At 37.5% G+C, this 21,917-nt stretch overlaps 1 protein-coding gene across 6 annotated transcripts in view; it reads left to right on the forward strand.

The window, feature by feature from the left end:
* Positions 1–21,917, forward strand: part of CPNE8 (copine 8) — a 309,410-nt gene that overhangs the window by 100,932 nt on the left and 186,561 nt on the right. For 5 of the 6 annotated variants that reach the window (XR_012324454.1, XM_073788857.1, XM_033866926.2 and 2 more), the window contains exon 6: positions 14,102–14,178. The exons of the other annotated variant lie outside the window; for it this stretch is intronic. Coding sequence is in view for 4 of the 5 variants with exons in the window: in XM_073788857.1 (XP_073644958.1) it covers positions 14,102–14,178 (77 nt within the window). In the remaining variant the exon portion in view is untranslated. The remainder of the gene's footprint in view (positions 1–14,101; positions 14,179–21,917) is intronic. 6 annotated transcript variants of the gene reach the window in all.

Below are 21,917 nucleotides of genomic sequence, written 5' to 3' on the forward strand. Positions count from 1 at the left end.
CCTATAGAGTTGGAACTCAATAAAATTATATAAAAAAGTATAAATGGAGAAGAGAATAGGGTAGAACCTTGGGGGAACTTTAGCATTTACAAATTTGGTGGGAAATGATTAGCCAGAATTATCATTTAAAAAGACTAGTCAGGACATATCACTTTCTAGTTCAAATTAATTTTCCAGTGGCTTCCCTCCACACTTGAGACAGAATTCACAGTCCATCATGGGCCCTTGGCTCCATCCTCTCCTTCCATTCTCTTCCTTGCTCATTCTACTCTAACCCCACTGGCCCTCTTGCTTTTCCTTAAACACCCCAAGTGTCTTCTTGTCTCAGGGACTTTGTTCTTGCTTTTTCTCCTACCTACCTATTGTCTCAAATGTTCACATGGTTCTTTCTGTTATATTATTGAAATTTCTACTTAGTTGTCATCTACTTAGAGGCTTGCCTGACTGCCCTGTGTAAAAGAGCTCTCCGTGCTATCCTCTGATGCCTTTTCAATAATAACTTTCTTTTTTTTTTATGTAGCAAGCTTTCTGGTCTTTGTCAGCTAATGAGAGCTAGCCTTATAAGCATATTCAAATTAAAGAATTTATGACTGACGCTCAATAAATGGATTATGTTTCTATTTGCATTTTCAACATGGTCTTGTAGAATCTTAGACTTTGAGACAGAATTAGGGACAGTGCTTGAGGTAGGTTTGATGACAGTGTCTTTGGCACTCATTATGTTATATTAAGTGAGATTGTTTGCATGTAAAACTGGCCCTTACTCAGGGCTTAGTATTTAATGACATTGTGTGATAGTATTATATTTATTATTTAATAATGCTATAATATATATCATATTATTTAATAGTACTATATAGTAAGTTTTCTAGTTATTTAGCCTGTTGACTGTATCATCATGTTTGACAGCAGTGAGAATATTTACTTAACATTTTTTGTTAGCATATTACATTTCTCACATCTTTACTGATGAGAACTAACATCTAGACAAAAAATGATGTGCCTCTAGAAGGTTAATATTTTCCATAGATTTGTTATAGTATTTGTGAATAGAGTAGCTTTATTCTTAATATATAAATAGTATGGTTCACAATTTAAATATGTATGTTGATAATTTTAGAAAATTGGTTCATTTTGATCAATAACTACTCATTCATTGAAAGATTAATTTTCATTCAGTGTCTTATTTAACTGCCTTCATTTGGACTCTTATCAAGCAAGAATTATTTTGAAAATCAACAACTGTGCTGAGGGAAAATAAATTCAACTTTAGAGTATAATTTTGAAATTATATTTGCAATTTAGCTACTGATGTCTGAGTTTAGAACTATTAATAATAATGTGTGAGAAATTCTCTCATTTGTGGAAAACATTATATGAAGAAACACACTGCACATGGACACACACACACACATATATATGTATGCATATTCTTGAAAATTATAGGGAACATTTTATGATATTTTGATGATACTGGTAATACGTGTGTAGTAAGAATTAGCCCTGAAATAGGTGGAGGAATTATTTTTCTTTGTATATACTTTTTACTGTTTATATTATTTCTGTGCATTTAAAAAATAAATTTCAAGAGTGGGTGGGGAAAAAAAAGAAATTTGTGTTAATTTCTTGGAGGTAGGATTAGCATTTTTGCTTTGTAGATGGATCCATTCATTAAAAAGACAAATTCTTGATTAAAAAAAGGTGTATTATTATAATGTTAAAATGGGACAAATTATTTTTCTTAAAATATTAAATCGAATTGCTTCATGTTGAGTTTCCTTTATACCCCAAACAGCACAACCATTAAGAAAGCAGGGGCTTCCCTGGTGGTGCAGTGGTTGGGAATCTGCCTGCCAATGCAGGGTACATGGGTTCGAGCCCTGGTCTGGGAAAATTCCACATGCCACGGAGCAACTAAGCCCGTGTGGTATAACTACTGAGCCTGCGCTCTAGAGCCCGCAAACCACAACTACTGAGCCCAAGTGCCACAACTACAGAAACCCATGTGCCTAGAGCCCGTGCTCTGCAACAGGAGAGGCCACCGCAATGAGAGCCCTGCACCTAGCAATGAAGAGTGTCCTCCCGCCACAACTAGAGAAAACCCACTTGCAGCAACAAAGACCCAACACAACCAAAAATAAAATAAATAAATAAATTTATTTTTAAAAAAAGAAAGTAGGAAAGATTATTGAGCAAAGAAGCATCATTCTTGATTATTATAAATGATTATCATATTAGTATATAGTACATAATATAACTGTGACTCCTCAATCTCTATAGTTGCTGTGATTAGTATGAATTCATTAAATATAGAGGAATTCAGCAATATTAACAGGGATTACCAACAGTAAAATATTAGTAAATAATGCCAACAATAAAATTTCACAAGTTATACAAACTTTCCTCACCAATTTTTTTCCACAATGGTTAAAATTTTATAAAAATGAGAAATTTTGTATCATTTATTTTCTCTTGCTTTTACTGGCTTAGTGTGCATGTGCTTAAAAATGCTAAATGATCACAAAATGGGTAAAAGCAATAAGTGGAGGCAAATCATGACTCTATCTTATCAAGAATGAATGATTAGGGCTTCCAGGAAGATGGCAGAAGAGTAAGACGTGGAGATCACCTTCCTCCCCACAGATTCACCAGAAATACATCTACACGTGGAACAACTCCTACAGAACACCTACTGAATGCTGGCAGAAGACCTCAGACCTCCCAAAAGGCAAGAAACCCCCCACGTACCTGGGTAGGGCAAAAGAAAAAAGAATAAACAGAGACAAAAGGATAGGGACCGAACCTGCACCGGTGGGAGGGAGCTGTGAAGGAGGAAAGGTTTCCACACAATAGGAAGCCCCTTCGCGGGCAGAGACGGCGGGTGGCGGAGGGGGAAAGCTTCGGAGCCGCGGAGGAGAGCACAGCAACAGGGGTGCGGGGGACAAAGTGGAGAGATTCCCGCACAGAGGATCGGTGCTGACAGGCACTCACCAGCCCGAGAGGCTTGTCTGTTCCCCCACTGGGGCGAACGGGGATGGGAGCTGAGGCTCGGGCTTTGGTCAGAGCGCAGGGAGAGGACTGGGGTTGGTGGCGTGAACACAGACTGCAGGAGGTTAGTGTGCCACGGCTGGCCAGGAGGGAGTCCAGGGAAAAGTCTGGACCTGCTGAAGAGGCAAGAGAATTTTTCTTCCCTCTTTGTTTCCTGGTGCGCAAGGAGAGGGGATTAAGAACGCTGCTTGAAGGAGCTCCAGAGACGGGCGAGAGCTGCTGCTAAAAGCGCGGACCCCAGAGACAGGCATGAGATGCTAAGGCTGCTGCTGCTGCCACCAATAACCCTGTGTGCAACCACAAGTCACTATCCACACCTCCCTTCCAGGGAGCCTGTGCAGCCCGGCACTGCCAGGGTCCTGGGATCCAGGGACAACACCCCCGGTAGAACACACAGTGCGCCTCAGGCTGCTGCAACGTCACGCTGGCCTCTGCCGCAGCAGGCTCGCGCCGCAATCCGTGCCCCTCCCTCCCCCCAGCCTGAGTGAGCCAGAGCCCCCGAAACAGCGGTTCCTTTAACCCCGTCCTATCTGAGCAAAGAACAGACGACCTCTAGCGACCTACAAGCAGAGGCGGGGCCAAATCCAAAGCTGAGCCCCTGGGAGCTGTGAAAACCAAGAAGAGAAAGGGAAATTTCTCCCAGCAGCCTCAGAAGCAGTGGATTAAAGCTCCAAAATCAACTTGATGTACCCTGCATCTGTGGAATACATGAATAGACAACGAATCATCCCAAATTACGGAGTCTGAGCCGTGCGGATGAAAGGCTCTTGGTGCTGCAGCCAGGAGTCAGTGCTGTGCCTCTGAGGTGGGATAGCCAACTTCAGGACACTGGTCCACAAGAGACCTCCCAGCTCCACATAATATCAAATGGCAAAAATCTACCAGGGATCTCCATCTCAACACCAGCACCCAGCTTCACTCAACGACCAGCAAGCTACAGTGCTGGACATCCTATGACAAACAACTAGCAAGACAGGAAAACAACCTCACCCATTAGCAGAGAGGCTGCCTAAAATCATAATAAGTCCACAGACACCCCAAAACACACCACCAGACGTGGATATGCCCATGAGAAAGACAAGATCAGCCTCATCCACCAGAACACAGGCACTAGTCCCCTCCACAGAAGCCTACACAACCCACTGAACCAACCTTAGCCACTGGGGAAAGACACCAAAAACAACGGGAACTACGAACCTGCAGCCTGCAAAAAGGAGACCCCAAACATGGTAAGATAAGCAAAATGAGGAGACAGAAAAACACACAGCCAATGAAGGAGCAAGATAAAAATCCACCAGACCTAACAAATAAACAGGAAATAGGCAGTCTACCTGAAAAAGAATTCAGAATTATGATAGTAAATATGATCCAAAATCTTGGAAATAGAATAGACAAAATGCAAGAAACACTTAACAAGGACCTAGAATAACTAAAGATGGAACAAGCAGCGATGAACAACACAATAAATGAAATTAAAAATACTCTAGATAGGATCAATAGCAGAATAACTGAGGCAGAAGAACGGATAAGTGACCTGGAAGATAAAATAGTGGAAATAACTACTGCAGAGCAGAGTAAAGAAAAAAGAATGAAAAGAACTGAGGACAGTCTCAGAGACCTCTGGGACAACATTAAATGCACCAACATTCGAATTATAGGGGTTCCAGAAGAAAAAGAGAAAAAGAAAGGGACTGAGAAAATATTTGAAGAGATTATAGTTGAAAACTTCCCTAATATGGGAAAGGAAATAGTTAATCAAGTCCAGGAAGCACAGAGAGTCCAATACAGGATAAATCCAAGGAGAAATACGCCAAGACACATATTAATCAAACAGTCAAAAATTAAATACAAAGAAAACATATTAAAAGCAGCAAAGGAAAAACAACAAATAACACACAAGGGAATCCCCATAAAGTTAATAGCTGATCTTTCAGCAGAAACTCTGCAAGCCAGAAGGGACTGGCAGGACATATTGAAAGTGATGAAGGAGAAAAACCTGCAACCAAGATTACTCTACCCAGCAAGGATCTCATTCAGATTTGATGGAGAAATTAAAACCTTTACAGACAAGCAAAAGCTGAGAGAGTTCAGCACCACCAAACCAGCTCTACAACAACTGCTAAAGGAACTTCTCTAGACAGGAAACCCAAGGGAAGGAAAAGACCTACAATAATGAACCCAAAATAATTAAGAAAATGGGAATAGGAACATACATATCAATAATTACCTTAAAAGTAAATGGACTAAATGCTCCCACCAAGAGACACAGATTGGCTGAATGGATACAAAAACAAAACCCATATATTTGCTGTCTACAAGAGACCCACTTCAGACCTAGAGACACATACAGACTGAAAGTAAGCGGACGGAAAAAGATATTTCATGCAAATGGAAACCAAAAGAAAGCCAGCGTAGCAATTCTCATATCAGACAAAATTGACCTAAACATAAAGACTATTAGAAGGGACAAAGAAGGACACTACATAATGATCAAGGGATCGATCCAAGAAGAAGATATAACAATTGTAAATATTTATGCACCCAACATAGGAGCACCTCAGTACATAAGGCATATACTAACAGCCATAAAAGGGAAACCGACAGTAACACATTCATAGTAGGGGACTTTAACACCCCACTTTCACCAATGGACAGATCATCCAAAATGAAAATAAATAAGGAAACACAAGCTTTAAATGATATATTAAACAAGATGGACTTAATTTATATTTATAGGACATTCCATCCAAAAACAACAGAATACACATTTTTCTCAAGTGCTCATGGAACATTCTCCAGGATAGATCATATCCTGGGTCACAAATCAAGCCTTGGTAGATTTAAGAAAATTGAAATTGTATCAAATATCTTTACCAACCACAATGCTATGAGACTAGATATCAATTACAGGAAAAAATCTGTAAAAATAGAAACACATGGAGGCTAAACAACGCACTACTTAATAACGAAGTGATCACTGAAGAAATCAAAGAGGAAATCAAAAACTACGTAGAAACAAATGACAATGGAGACACGAAGACCCAAAATCTATGGGATGCAGAAAAAGTATTTCGAAGAGGGAATTTTATAGCAATATAGTCCTACCTTAAGAAACAGGAAACATCTTGAATAAACAACCTAACCTTGCACCTAAAGCAATTAGAGAAAGAAGAAAAAGTCCCCAAAGTTAGCAGAAGGAAAGAAATCATAAACATCAGATCAGAAATAAATGAAAAAGAAATGAAGGAAACAATAGCAAAGATCAATAAAACTAAAAGCTCGTACTTTGAGAAGATAAACAATATTGATAAACCATTAGCGAGACTCATCAAGAAAAAAAGGGAGAAGTCTCAAATCAATAGAATTAGAAATGAAAAAGGAGACATAACAGGTGACACTGCAGAAATAAAGAAGATCATGAGAAATTACTACAAGCAACTCTATGGCAATTAAATGGGCAACCTGGAAGAAATGGACAAATTCTTAGAAATGCACAACCTGCCAAGACTGAATCAGGAAGAAATAGAAAATATGAACAGACCAATCACAAGCACTGAAATTGAACTGTGATTAAAAATCTTCCAACAAACAAAAGCCCACGACCAGATGGCTTCACAGGCAAATTCTATCAAACATTTAGAGAAGAGCTAACACCTATCCTTCTCAAACTCTTCCAAAATATAACAAAGGGAGGAACACTCCAAAACTGATTCTACAAGGCCACCTTCACCCTGATACCAAAACCAGACAAGGGTGTCACAAAGAAAGTAAACTACAGGCCAATATCACTGATGAACATAGATGCAAAAATCCTCAACAAAATACTAGCAAACAGACTCCAACAGCACATTTAAAGGATCATTCACCATGATCAAGTGGAGTTTATTCCAGGAATGCAAGACTTCTTCAATATACGCAAATCAATCAACGTGATACACCATATTATCAAATTGAAGGAGAAAAACCATATGATCATCTCAATAGATGCAGAGAAAGCTTTCGACAAAATTCAACACCCATTTGTGATAAAAACCCTGCAGAAAGTAGGCATAGAGGGAACTTTCCTCAACATAATAAAGGCCATATATGACAAACCCACAGCCAACATCATCCTCAATGGTGAAAAACTGAAAACATTTCCACTAAGATCAGGAACAAGACAAGGTTGCCCACTCTCACCACTCTTATTCAACATAGTTTTGGAAGTTTTAGCCACAGCAATCACAGAAGAAAAGGAAATAAAAGGAATCCAAATTGGAAAAGAAGTAAAGCTATCACTGTTTGCAGATGACATGATACTATACATAGAGAATCCTAAAGATGCTACCAGAAAACTACTAGAGCTAATCAATGAATTTGTTAAAGTAGCAGGATACAAAATTAATGCACAGAAATCTCTGGCATTCCTATACACTAATGATGAAAAATCTGAAAGTGAAATCAAGAAAACACTCCCATTTACCACTGCAACAAAAAGAATAAAATATCTAGGAATAAACCTACCTAAGGAGACAAAAGACCTGTATGCAGAAAATTATAAGACACTGATGAATGAAATTAAAGATGATACAAATAGATGGAGAGATATACCATGTTTTTGGATTGGAAGAATCAACATTGTGAAAATGACTCTACTACCCAAAGCAATCTACAGATTCAATGCCATCCCTATGAAACTACCACTGGTATTTTTCACAGAACTAGAACAAAAAATTTCACAATTTGTATGGAAACACAAAAGACCCCGAATAGCCAAAGCAATCTTGAGAAGGAAAAACGGAGCTGGAGGAATCAGGCTCTCTGACTTCAGACTATTCTACAAAGCTACAGTAATCAAGACAGTATGGTACTGGCACAAGAACGGAAAGATAGATCAACGGAACAGGATAGAAAGCCCAGAGATAAACCCATGCACATATGGTCACCTTATCTTTGATAAAGGAGGCAGGAATATACAGTGAAGAATGGACAGCCTCTTCAATAAGTGGTGCTGGGAAAACTGGACATCTACATGTAAAAGTATGAGATTAGATCACTCCCTAACACCATACACAAAAATAAGCTCAAAATGGATTAAAGACCTAAATGTAAGGCCAGACACTATCAAACTCTTATAGGAAAATATAGGCAGAGCACTCTATGACATAAATCACAGCAAGATCATTTTTGACCCACCTCCTAGAGAAATGGAAATAAAAACAAAAATAAACAAATGGGACCTAATGAAACTTCAAAGCTTTTGCACAACAAAGGAGACCATAAACACGACCAAAAGATAACCCTCAGAATGGGAGAAAATATTTGCAAATGAAGCAACTGACAAAGGATTAATGTCCAGAATTTTTAAGCAGCTATGCAGCTCAGTATTAAGAAAACAAACAACCCAATCCAAAAATGGGCAGAAGACCTAAATAGACATTTCTCCAAAGAAGATATACAGACTGCCAACAAACACATGAAAGAATGCTCAACATCACTAATCAATAGAGAAATGCAAATCAAAACTACCATGAGATATCATCTCACACCAGTGTGAATGGCCATCATCAAAAAATCTAGAAACAATAAATTTGGAGAGGGTGCGGAGAAAAGGGAACCCTCTTGCACTGTTGGTGGGAATGTAAATTGATACAACCACTGTGGAGAACAGTATGGAGTTTCCTTAAAGAACTACAAATAGAACTACCATATGACCCAGCAATCCCACTACTGGGCATATACCCTGAGAAAACCATAATTAAAAAAGAGTCATGTACCAAAATGTTCATTGCAGCTCTATTTACAATAGCCCAGAGATGGAAACAACCTAAGTGTCCTTCATCAGATGAATGGATAAAGAAGATGTGGCACATATATACAATGGAACATTACTCAGCCATAAAAAGAAACGAAATTGAGCTATTTGTAGTGAGGTGGATAGACCTAGATTCTGTCATACAGAGTGAAGTAAGTCAGAAAGAGAGAGACAAATACTGTATGCTAGCACATATATATGGAATTTAAGAAAAAATGTCATGAAGAACCTAGGGGTAAGACAGGAATAAAGACACAGACCTACTAGAGAAGGGACTTGAGGATATGGCGAGGGGGAAGGGTAAGCTGTGAGAAAGCGAGAGAGAGGCATGGACATATATACACTTCCAAACGTAAGGTAGATAGCTAGTGGGAAGCAGCCGCATAGCACAGGGAGATCAGCTCAGTGCATTGTGACCGCCTGGAGGGGTGGGATAGGGAGGGTCGGAGGGAGCGAGACGCAAGAGGGAAGAGATATGGGAACATATGTATATATATCTGATTCATTGTGTTGTAAAGCAGAAACTAACACACCATTGTAAAGCAATTATACTCCAATAAAAATGGTAAAAAAAAAAAACCCCAAAGAATGAATGATTAACTCCTGAACAGTTGACTGTACTCAATTACTATGCTGTGTTAAAACTTAGCTATCAATAACCCATTTGTCTTTTAATTTGAATTATCTATTAATTAGAAGTATTTTCTATGCTCATTGATCATTTTATAAAACAGGAACGCCATTTAAAGATTATCTTTGTAGTTCTTTTAGGAAAAAGATGCCACAGTATTGAATGCTTATAAAATTGTTTATTATGATGCTGATGGTAATCTACATTCATTGGTTAGCTTTGTAATAGTATAGAAATTAGAAATTTTATTTACCAGTTAATATGAAACCACACCTCCTGGTTCATTATACTATTGTTTTAAAAATGTCATGCTTTACATAGATATATTTGTATGTATACATGTTAACATTTAAGATAAGACACTTCTGGGTTTTATAATGACACTCAAAATGAGCATCTGTATTGACCATGAGTGTAAAGTGGTTTTGGAAAAGAAAATGTATTATTTTATTCAGATATTTATAGTATCTCCAGTACTGGAATCTAGTGGCAAGTGGAAAGTTTTGTGTATGTTGTAATATTCTTTAACCCAGGAAAGTAGGGAGGAGAGAGGAGGCATATATTTATTAGATACTTACTATGTTCTCAGCATTTATTTTAAGTGTTTTGCATACGTTATCTTACTTAGACCTCCCAACAATTTAATTGGCAAGTATTATTTACAAAGTGTATTTTATAGATTAGGATACAGAGGTGTAGAGGCATTAGTAAATGTTTCAGCCAAAATACAAACACAGGCAGTCTAGCCTCTTATAATTCTCACTCCTGAGGAGTATGTCATTCTGCTTTCCTATATAAATAAATAAATGTATGCATGTAAAAAATCTTTTATAAAGAATATATAAGAGTCATTAATAGTAGTACCTAGCAAGCAAGCATACAAACCAACACAAAACCAGTTAATTTAATGCAAAGTAAATTACCTTTTTATTTGTGTGGAATTATTAGAGCACATAGCATCAGTGTAATTTTCATGAGTATAGATAACTTTCTTGCTATAATATAATATAAAATGTAGATGGATGGAATTCATTAGTAAAGATTGGTACAAATGAAATAATAATGTAATAATGACAGGAGAGTAATGCATCTTAAGGACAATGAAAACTTCCATTTGGAACCCTCCTGGATTCTTCCCTGTGTGTCTTTCCATGGCTAACTTTAATGTATCCTTTCCCTGTAATAAATGTAAATGTGGGTATAATAATAAAAAAAAATTCTGAAGAAATTAGGATGTTATGCTCATGCATACAATTAAAGTAGACATTCCTCTGAATATTAACAAAAAAGAGAAGAGAAACATAAATGTAATCAGCTGGAATCTGATAGTACAGCAATGTTCCCTTGGATTTTGAGTTGTGTTATGCTAGTAATAAAACTAGATTTAGATTGTTATGGAAATAATCCAAACACTTCCTCTGATTTGCTAAGTTTTTTAAAAACTACCTATGAATGTGAAACATTATTATTATGATGCTTTGTGTTGCTATACTCTGTTTTTTTTTTTTTTTTCCTTGTCTCCTCTACTGCTCAGTGATAAGCCTTCCAGTTTTATTACTAGCATATTGGATTTAGGGTAATATTTGGATACTTTTAAAGAGTGGCAGAATGCATCTTATATTGTTATATTGTTATATACTAACAATGTGGTTTATAGTCATTTAAACAGATTTCAAAACTAAGTTCTATCTGTGTATTACTTAGATTATAAAATAATAATGAATACATTTAACAAGTATTCATGGTCAGTTTTTGGAAAGCCCAGTAGTTAATATGATTGAATAAATTGATACATTTCTCAATTACCAGCCACTGTAAAGTGGATTTGGTCTATGTGTGTGTTAGAATTGTAGAAAAGTGCTTGGATTTATACTGGAAATTCTATTATGACCTAACTATGGTGGCTCATCAACTGGAATACAACACTATAATAAGAAACAGTAAAGCAGTTTCTATTATAGCTAGTTTTCATTTCTATCTTTATCTAACTACAGAACACATATCTAAAAATATCCATTAAGGGGCACTAATTATATTACTAGTATTGTGTAAAATTCATAGGAAATGTGGACCATTGAGACGACAAAAAATGGATTCACTAGAGTTTTCCAACACAAGAAGAAGTAGACAAATATTAAATATTATGTGCTAATTTTTGCATTGTGAGTAGTAAATGTGTTTCTAAATTGGGAATACACAAACATAGGCAGATGTAAAATAATTACATAGATACCATAAATATTTAGGGGCAAAGAGTGCAATAACTATAATGTGTGCAGATGCACACTATATCTTTTTGGAGCACATTTTATTGACTTTATTATTTTTATTTCCTTTTTTGTTCAGCAATGATGATATGTGTGTGTTCTCTATTTGCTAATATGTGTCTACTCTAATATGGACTGCTCAATATATCTGTTCTGTTTTCTTGAGTCATTACAGCAATGAACAGCTTTTACTGAGACTTGTTACTCCATTGGCCAAATCCATTTAATATGTAGTATGAGCAGCTGTCCATCAATATCGGTATCCTTAGGAAAGAGTTCCAGAATCCCCATGTATTTTTTGTTGCTGACTTACGAGACCAATGACATATTCCAAATCTTTAGTATTAAGTATTAGTATTAAGCTCCTATGTGTCATGAGACTTAGAAAAAATTACGTTTGTTTTAAAAAACCCATAAACATATTTGTAAAGTCTTTTATGAAGTTGGCAAAGACATGTTATTTTTAAGGATATTTAATTTAAATATGTCAAGGCTTTACCTTAAGTAGTATTTGCTTACTCGAAAGCAAAATTTAAAATGATTTGCAATTTTATTAAGTTATTGCCATTCTGTCAGCCATCAAGTTCCAAATCCAGATTTATTTTCTGTTTCTCTCTCCCTCTCTCCATTGCCCTACCTCCCACCATGTGCAGGTACAGCTTACACCAAATCCTGCCATTTTTCTGTGCACTGTTCCCAAGCATTTGCTACAACTTTAGCTTGGGCCTTCACACTTTGCTTATTAACTACTGTGGCCTTCTGATTGAGCTGGCTTCCAGATTTTTCTTCACTCCTCAGTCCATTCTGCAAATTGGTATCTGAGTAATCTTCTAAATGCACTGTTTAATGGTGTCCCTGAATTGCTGAAACATTGCCAGTTGCTTCTCATTAATCTAAGGCAATGTTGTTTTTGTTGCTGCTTGGCCAAGAGGGCCCTCCACAGTCTTGATTCTTTATCTCTGTTTCTGTCCTTTATTTGAGGTCTGCTCTTTTCTCATTACATTCTTGCCTGATACTCTGATTTGTTCTCTAGGACTCAAATGTTCCAACTGTCTTCTATCCATGATCTGATTCCTACCTGGTTCTCAAGGCTTACTTACTTTGGGAAAATATTCCCTCGACTATCCTAGTCTACAGTGTTTTTTTTCCTCTCATGGGACTTATAGCAACTTACCCTGAATAACACAGTTTTTACTTTTATGGCTTTTTAGCCATAAAATGGCTTGTTAGGCATTTAAAATTTTTATTTAGTGAAACTTAAAACAACATTTTACTTGCTGTCATTCCTCTGCCCATCCTTCTTAGGGCTTTTCCTGGGCCAGTTCACAGTACAATTTAGGGAGATCTCCCACTTTCTCCTTTAGGACAGCTTGGATTCTTACACAGGCTGTGCTAGAGAGAGTGCCTCTCCCTGAACCACCTCTATATTTTCTTGACCCACATATCCAGATGGTGTTGGAGCCCTTATTTTATTGACATGGGAAGTTGCATTGTATTTATGATATGTATATCCTTAGGCAGTATTTCAATCTTGAATCAGAATATCTGGGTTAGTTCTGACTCTGCTATTTACTGACTGCTTAAAACATGAAAGAAATAACCTCCTAGATGATTAGTTTCTTTATACATGAAATTTAGTATTAGGAACAGACCTCTCATTTTGCAAGGTTATTCTGAGCCTTGAAAATAACAATCATCTAGTGGTACATTAATAACTTTATAATGTATTATACTTAACCCATTTTTAGGCACTTAATATATACTAATATTATCTCATGCAATAACCCATTGAAACCTCAAAATAGCTCTGTAAGGGGGCGACTACATGTTAGAGGAAACCGGAGAGTTTATTAACTGCCACAGTCACAAATGGTCAGTGGTGGTACTGGAACAGACATCTGGCAGTGTGGCTCTGGATCCTAGTTGTAGCCATGATGTCACACTGCTTCTTTGTAAGTATCACTGTTAGTGCTGACCACCACTGCTCTGCGCTTTCATGATTTGCCTTCTCAGCCAAAAGTTTAGAAGTTTCAGAGACATCTCAAGTGAACCCAATTGTGGATTCAAATCATGGAACTTTTTTCCATTTTCATTTTAATTTAAAAAAGAGAAAGAAAATAAACACAATGTCTAAACACTCTTAATAACAAGCCAGCTTAGTGATTAAAGGACAAAAGGCTGTGCAAACTTAGGGGACAATCACATGCTAAAATTAGTGCATTTTCAGCTTATTTTGTTTATTCTTGGAAGTTAGAGAATTCAATATTTTAGCAATGAAAACAGTGCAGATATGATGTACAAAATACATAGTGTAAAGACAGTTTGGGAACTTAAGAGCTTTAATCCTTTTATCTATTTTAGGACTTTCTGGGACAAGTGTTTTGTACATTGGGGGAGATTGTTGGTTCACAGGGAAGTCGCCTGGAAAAGTCCATAGTGTAAGTATTTTTTAATTTAGACAATGAAATGTTAACTCTTTATTTTCTGTTTTGGCAGTTTTAAATTGATGAATATGTGGTTGTAGACCAAAAGTGTGTTTTAAAATCTTGAGTATTTTTCTTCCAACAAATCATTTTGACATTTTTATAAAGGATAATTTATATTTCAGCTGTCATATGCCATGCTACAAAATCTTCACAAAATGAAATGAGCAGATTTAAGCCAGAAAATTTGTTGTTTTCCTTTTGGTTATACTATTAATTCTTAGATGTAGTACTTTTTTTTTTTTTTAAATGAATTTATTTATTTATTTTTGGCTGTGTTGGGTCTTCGTTTCTGTGCAAGGGCTTTCTCTAGTTGTGGCAAGCAGGGGCCACTCTTCATCGCAGTGCGCGGGCCTCTCACTGTCGTGGCCTCTCTTGCTGCAGAGCACAGGCTCCAGACGTGCAGGCTCAGTAGTTGTGGCTTATGGGCCGAGTTGCTGCGCGGCATGTGGGATCTTCCCGGACCAGGGCTCAAACCCGTGTCCGCTGCATTGGCAGGCAGACTCTCAACCACTGCACCACCAGGGAAGCCCCAGATGTAGTACTTTTTGAAGAAGAGATTTTACTTCTTTGGACCAGGGACTATATGTAGTACCACCTTTTATGTTTAATCAATGCATTTTTAGTGATTGAGATTTAATAATACTTTTTACTAAAAAATTAGTCTGAAAAGAAGGCAGTAAGTATGAAAATGTTAATAGAAGGTGGTCACTAAGAATTATATTTTCCATATTCACCTTCAATTATGGCTATCATGCTTAATTTTCAGATCAATTGCATGAGATGATCCTATTTTCTCTAATTCCATACAAGGCAGAAAACAAACTCTAGACATTTTCTCTAATACTTTCCTCTCCTTGTCCTCCTTCTTCCCCCATCCCTAATTTTGATTTTTTTGATTCACTTAACTGCTTTTAAAAATCAAAAGATCTAGGAGGGTCTAAGGCTATTGCAGAGCAAACCACAATGTCTAAAGATTTGGGGAGTTCTGAAGTCTCTATCTTCACCAATTTTTTAAGAATCTCAAACTTATAAAATAATTATCTCAAAACTTTACAAATCTATTCACCTTTGACATCAAACACTTGAAATGGTTAAAGCATCATTTTCACCTTCCCTGTATAAAATGGAACTTTATACTTAGTATCTTCTTCTTAGGCTAATAAGAAGTCTATGAATTCTAACTTCTTTTATTTAACTTTGATTATCTTAGAAAATCATTGCTGAATGTCAGTTTGAAAACTTTTGCATACCAATGATCTTTTGAACATTCTTTTCACATGTAATTTGTTTTTACATCATTGTAGGATTTGGAAGATTATGGTTTAAATATATTTATGCTCACTTTAATAAATCAATGATAAGTAATCTATAAAACAAATATAGATATTTTTATTAAGTATACATAATTCTTATTGCATTGTCTAGTCTAGTAACGTAGGCCCATAAGCATTCTTAGATTAGTAAAACACCCTTTCTTTTGCTGAAAAAATAATCAATATTATCTATACAATGCTACCATAAATATGCCTTTAATATTCTTTGAGAGAAAAAAGCAGTTAAAATGTAGAATTTTTATTTTAGAGCAACAGAATAGAGATTTTTACAGAACTTGCACTCATATTTTTAAATTGATCATTTTATTAAACAGTTTTACCTGATGTTATTTTCTCCATAAGAGGAAATCATAACTCATTTCAGAAAGCTCTTAAATTCCATAGAATTTTTCCCAGTCGAAAATCAGCATTATATTAGTATTAAAACATGTTAAAAAGTTGATATTATATTGGCTTGGTTATGTGGTAAATAGAACATAGTGTAAGATGTAGTCCTTGTTCAGTTAATTCAACAAGTCCAAGTCCCACTGGACAAGACCAACAGAAGCAAATTCAGGCTACAGGGTGAAGATTCCTACAGTAATGATTGGCAGAATATGCCAATGTAGGGAGTATTGGCCAGCAGTTGAGCCATAATCATTTTACATAATCAGAAATGGTGAAATGCTCCTTAGATTTTTCTAAGCTTCTGCTGAGATTAGGGTAGCACAAATGAGGCAAAACCTTGGAAACCTTTTCAGACAACATGGAGGTATTATAACTACATACTTTACTTCATCTATAGGGTATTTTGTAATTTAGGCAAGTTTATTGTAAGTGTTGATATTATATCTATCTTATTGAAAAAGATATAATTTATTCAATTTTTAAAAGTATATGTAACTAATCTTATATTCAAAGTCTCCCCCTTACTTTATTGGGCAATCTTACCAGGTAAATAAACATTAAGAAAAGGGTTTAAAGGTGGGCTTATTGTTTAAGCAGTGGGAAATTTTTTGATTTTCAAAGTAAGTTTAGCTAGGCAAGTGTTATTACTAAATGGGTAATGAAGTGCAGATTTTGAGTGTAGCAAAGAGATAGGCTACAAAAGAAAGAAGCAAAGAAACGAAGAATTGCTGAATGGGGCCTATTACATGAGGGAATTAAGTTAGTTACTTGAGATAAAGAGAACAGAGGAAAGAGTTGAGAGGGTTCTTAGGAGATTAATCAAAAATAGGACAGTAAAATTGAATAGATTTAGCTTGCTAGTGGAAGGATATTTTGGATTTATTAATTAAAAAATCAGATGATAATAATCATATTCTCTCACCTGGGAAGTTACTCCAACCCAGGTGGACACTGGATTATATCAAACAAATACACAAATATTTTGTAGTCACCCACCCTCTTGCTTGAGAAAATATTGGCTTTTGTTAAAAACTCTAGCTATGAGGGGGGGACCTTCAAGACAGCGGAAGAGTAAGATGTGGAGATCACCTTCCTCCCCACAAATACAGCAGAAATACATCTACATGTGTAACAACTCCTACAGAACACTTACTGAAAGCTGGAAGAAGACCTCAGACCTCCCAAAAGGCAAGAAACTCCCCACGTACCTAGGTAGGGGAAAAGAAAAAATGGAGACAAAATAATAGGAATGGGACCTGCACTAGTGGGAGGGAGATGTGAAGAAGGAAAGGTTTCCACACACTAGGAAGCCCCTTTGCGGGCAGAGACTGCAGATGGCGGAGGGGGGAAGCTTTGGAGCAATGGAGGAGAGCACAGCAATAGGGGTACAGAGGGCAAAGCTGAGAGATTCCCGCAGAGAGGACTGGTGCCGACCAGCAATCACCAGCCCAAGGGGCTTGTCTGCTCACGCGCTGGGACAGTGGGGGCTGGGAGCTGAGGCTCGGGCTTCGGAGGTCAGACTCCAGGGAGAGGAATGGGGTTGGCTGCCTGAACACAGCCTGAAGGGGCTAGTGTGCCACAGCTAGCAGGGAGGGAGTCCGGGAAAAAGTCTGGAACTGTTGAAGAGGTCAGAGACTTTTTCTTGCCCCTTTGTTTCCTGGTGCACAAGGAGAGGAGATTAAGAGCGCTGCTTAAAGGAGCTCCAGAAACGGGCGTGAGTCATGGCTATCAGCGCAGGCACAAGACACGGGCATGAAACTGTAACACCACTGCTACAGCAACCAAGAAGCCTGTGTGCAAGCACAGGTCACTATCCACACCTCCCCTCCTGGGAAACTGTGCAGCTCGACACTGCCACGGTCCCATGATCCAGGAACAACCTTCCCGGGAGAACACACAGTGCACCCCAGGCTGGTGCAATGTCATGTTGGCCTCTGCTGCCGCAGGCTCGCCCCGCACTCTGTACCCCTCCGTACCCCTGGCCTGAGGGAGCCAGAACCCCCAAATCTGCTGCTCCTTTAATCCCGTCCTGTCTGAGTGAAGAGGAGACGCCCTCAGGTGACCTACACACAGAGACGGGTCCAAATCCAAAGCTGAAACCCAGGAGATGTGCAAACAAAGAAGAGAAAGGGAAATTTCTCCCAGCAGCCTCAGGAGCAGTGGATTAAATCTCCACAATCAACTTGATGTGTCCTGCATCTGTGGAATACCTGAATAGACAACGAATCATCCCAAATTGAAGGAGGTGGACTTTGGGAGCAATGATATAAATTTTTTTTCCTCTTTTTCTTTTTGTGAGTGTGTATCTGTATGCTCCTGTGCATGATTTTCTCCATATAGTTTTGCTTTTACCATTGGTTCTAGGGTTCTGTCTGTCCGTTTTTGTTTTTTGTTTTTTTTTTTTGTATAATTTTTAGGACTTGTTACCATTGCTGGATATGTTTTCTGCTTTGGTTGCTTTCTTCTTTCTTTCTTTTTTTATTGCTTAAAAATTTTTTTTAACAATTCTTTTTTATTTTAATAATTTTATTTTATTTTACTTTATTTTATTTTATTTTATTTTATCTTATTTTATCTTCTTCTTTCTTTCATTCCTTCTTTTTTTTTCTCCCTTTTATTCTGAGCTATGTGGATGAAAGGCTCTTGGTGCTCCAGCCAGGAGTCAGTGCTGTGCCTCTGAGGTGGGAGAGCCAAGTTCAGGACACTGGCCACAAGAGACCTCCCAGCTCCACATAATATCAAACGGCGAAAATCTCCCAGAGATCTTCATCTCACCACCAAGATCCAGCTCCACTCAACGACCAGCAAGTTACAGTGCTGGACATCATATGCCAAACAACTAGCAAGACAGGAACACAACCCCATCCATTAGCAGAGAGGCTGCCTAAAATCATGATAAGACCACAGACACCCCAAAACACAACAACAGATGTGGACCTGCCCACCAGAAAGACAAGATCCAGCCTCACCCACCAGAACACAGGCACTAGTCCCCTCCACCAGGAAGCCTACACAACCCACTGAACCAACCTTAGCCACTGGGGACAGGCACCCAAAACAACGGGAATTACAAACCTGCAGCCTGTGAAAAGGAGACCCCAAACACAGAAAGTTAAGCAAAATGAGAAGACAGAGAAACACACAGCAGATGAAGGAGCAAGGCAAAAACCCACCAGACCTAACAAATGAAGAGGAAATAGGCAGTCTACCTGAAAAGGAATGCAGAGTAGTGAGAGTAAAGATGATACAAAATCTTGGAAATAGAATGGAGAAAATACAAGAAACATTTAACAAGGACCTAGAAGAACGAAAGAGCAAACAAACAGTGGTGAACAACACAATAAATGAAATTTAAAATTCTCTAGAAGGGATCAATAGCAGAATAACAGAGGCAGAAAAACAGTTAAGTGACCTGGAAAATAAAACAGTGGAAATAACTATGGCACAGCAGAATAAAGGAAAAAGAATGAAAAGAATTGAGGATGGTCTCAGAGACCTCTGGGATAACATTAAATGCACCAACATTCGAATTATAGGGGTCCCAGAAGAAGAAGAGAAAAAGAAAGGGACTGAGAAAATATTTGAAGAGATTATAGTTGAAAACTTCCCAAATATGGGAAAGGAAATAGTTGATCAAGTCCAGGAAGCACAGAGTCCCATAGAGGATAAATCCAAGGAGAAATACGTCAAGACACATATTAATCAAACTATCAAAAATTAAATGCAAAGAAAAAATATTGAAAGCAGCAAGGGGGGACTTCCCTGGTGGCACAATGGTTGAGAGTCCATCTGCCGATGAAGGGGACACAGGTTCATGCCCCGGTCCGGGAAGATCCCACATGCCGCAGAGTGGCTAGGCCCATGAGCCATGGCCGCTGAGCCTTCGCGTCCGGAACCTGTGCTCTGCAATGGGAGAGGCCACAACAGTGAGAGGCCAGTGTACCACAAAATAAAAAACAGAAAAAAAAAAAAGCAGCAAGGGAAAGGCAAAAAATAACATACAAGGGGATCCCCATGAGGTTAACAGCTGAATTTTCAGCAGAAAGTCTGCAAGCCATAAGGGAGTGGCAGGACATATTTAAAGTGATAAAGGAGAAAAACCTACAAACAAGATTACTTCACCCAGCAAGGATCTCTTTCACATTTGATGGAGAAATTAAAACCTTTACAGACAAGCAAAGGTTAGGAGACTTCAGCACCACCAAAGCAGCTTTACAACAAATGCTAAAGGAACATCTCTAGGCAGGAAACGCAAGAGAAGGAAAAGACCTACAATAACAAACCCAAAACAATTATGAAAATGGTAATAGGAACATACATATTTATAATTACTTTAAATATAAATGGATTAAATGCTCCAACTAAAAGACATAGACTGCCTGAATGGATACAGAACAAGACCTGTATATATGCTGTCTACAAGACACCCACTGCAGACCTAGGGACACATACAGACTGAAAGTGAGGTGATGGAAAAAGATATTCCATGCAAATGGAAATCAGAAGAAAGCTGGAGTAGCAATTCTCATATCCGACAAAATAGACATTAAAATAAAGACTATTGCAAGAGACAAAGAAGGACACTACATAGTGATCAAGGGATCAATCCAAAAAATATAGCAATTGTGAATATTTATGCACCCAACATAGGAGCACCTCAATACATAAGGCAAATACTAACAGCCATAAAAGGGGATATCAACAGTAACACAATCATAGTAGGGGACTTTAACACCCCACTTTCACCAATGGAGAGAACGTCCAAAATGAAAATAAATAAGGAAACACAAGCTTTAAATGATACAGTAAAGACAATTGACTTAATTGATATTTATAGGAAATGTACCCAGAAACAACAGAATACACTTTCTTCTCAAGTGCTCATGTAACATTCTCCAGGATAGATCATATCTTGGGTCACAAATCAGCCTTGGTAAGTTTTTAAATATGAAATCATATCAAGTGTCTCTTCAGACCACAACGCTATGAGACTAGATATCAATTACAGGAAAAAATCTGTAAAAAATACAAACACATTGAGGCTAAATTATGCACTACTTAATAACCAAGAGATCACTGAATAAATCAAAGAGGAAATCAAAAAAATACCAAGAAAAAATGACAATGAACACAGGATGACCCAAATCCTATAGGAGGCAGCAAAAGCAGTTCTAAGAGGGACGTTTATAGCAATACAATCTTACCTTAAGAAACAAGAAACAACTCAAATAAACAACCTAACCTTACAGCTAAAGCAATCAGAGAAAGAAAAACAAACAAACAAAAAAAACCCAAAGTTAGAGGAAGGAAAGAAATCATAAAAATCAGATCAGAAATAAATGAAAGAGAAATGAAGGAAAAGATAACAAAGATCAATATAATTAAAAACTGGTTCTTTGAGTAGATAAACAAAATTGATAAACCATTAGCCAGACTCATCAGGAAAAAAAGGGAGAAGATTCAAATCAATAGAATTAGAAATAAAAATGGAGAAGTAACAACTGACACTGCAGAAATACAAAGGATCATGAGATTACTACAAGGAACTGTGTGCCAATAAGATGGACAACCTGGAAGAAATGGACAAATTCTTAGAAATGCACAACCTTCCAAGATTGAAACAGGAAGAAATAGATAATATGAACAGACCAATCACAAGCACTGAAATAGAAACTGTGATTAAAAATCGTCCAAATAACAAAAGTCCAGGACCAGATGCCTTCACAGGTGATTTCTGTCAAACATTTAGGGAAGAGCTAAAACCTATCCTTCTCAAAATCTTCCAAAATATAGCAGAGAGAGGAACAGTCCCAGACTCATTCTATGGGGCTACCATCACCCTGTTACCAAAACCAGACAAAGATTTCACAAAGAAAGCAAACTACAGGCCAATATCACTGATGAACATAGATGCAAAAATCCTCAACAAAATACTAGCAAACAGAATCCAACAGCACATTAAAAGGATCA

The sequence above is a fragment of the Tursiops truncatus genome, chromosome 11 (genome assembly GCF_011762595.2).
Source record: "Tursiops truncatus isolate mTurTru1 chromosome 11, mTurTru1.mat.Y, whole genome shotgun sequence".
NCBI lineage: Eukaryota > Metazoa > Chordata > Mammalia > Artiodactyla > Delphinidae > Tursiops > Tursiops truncatus.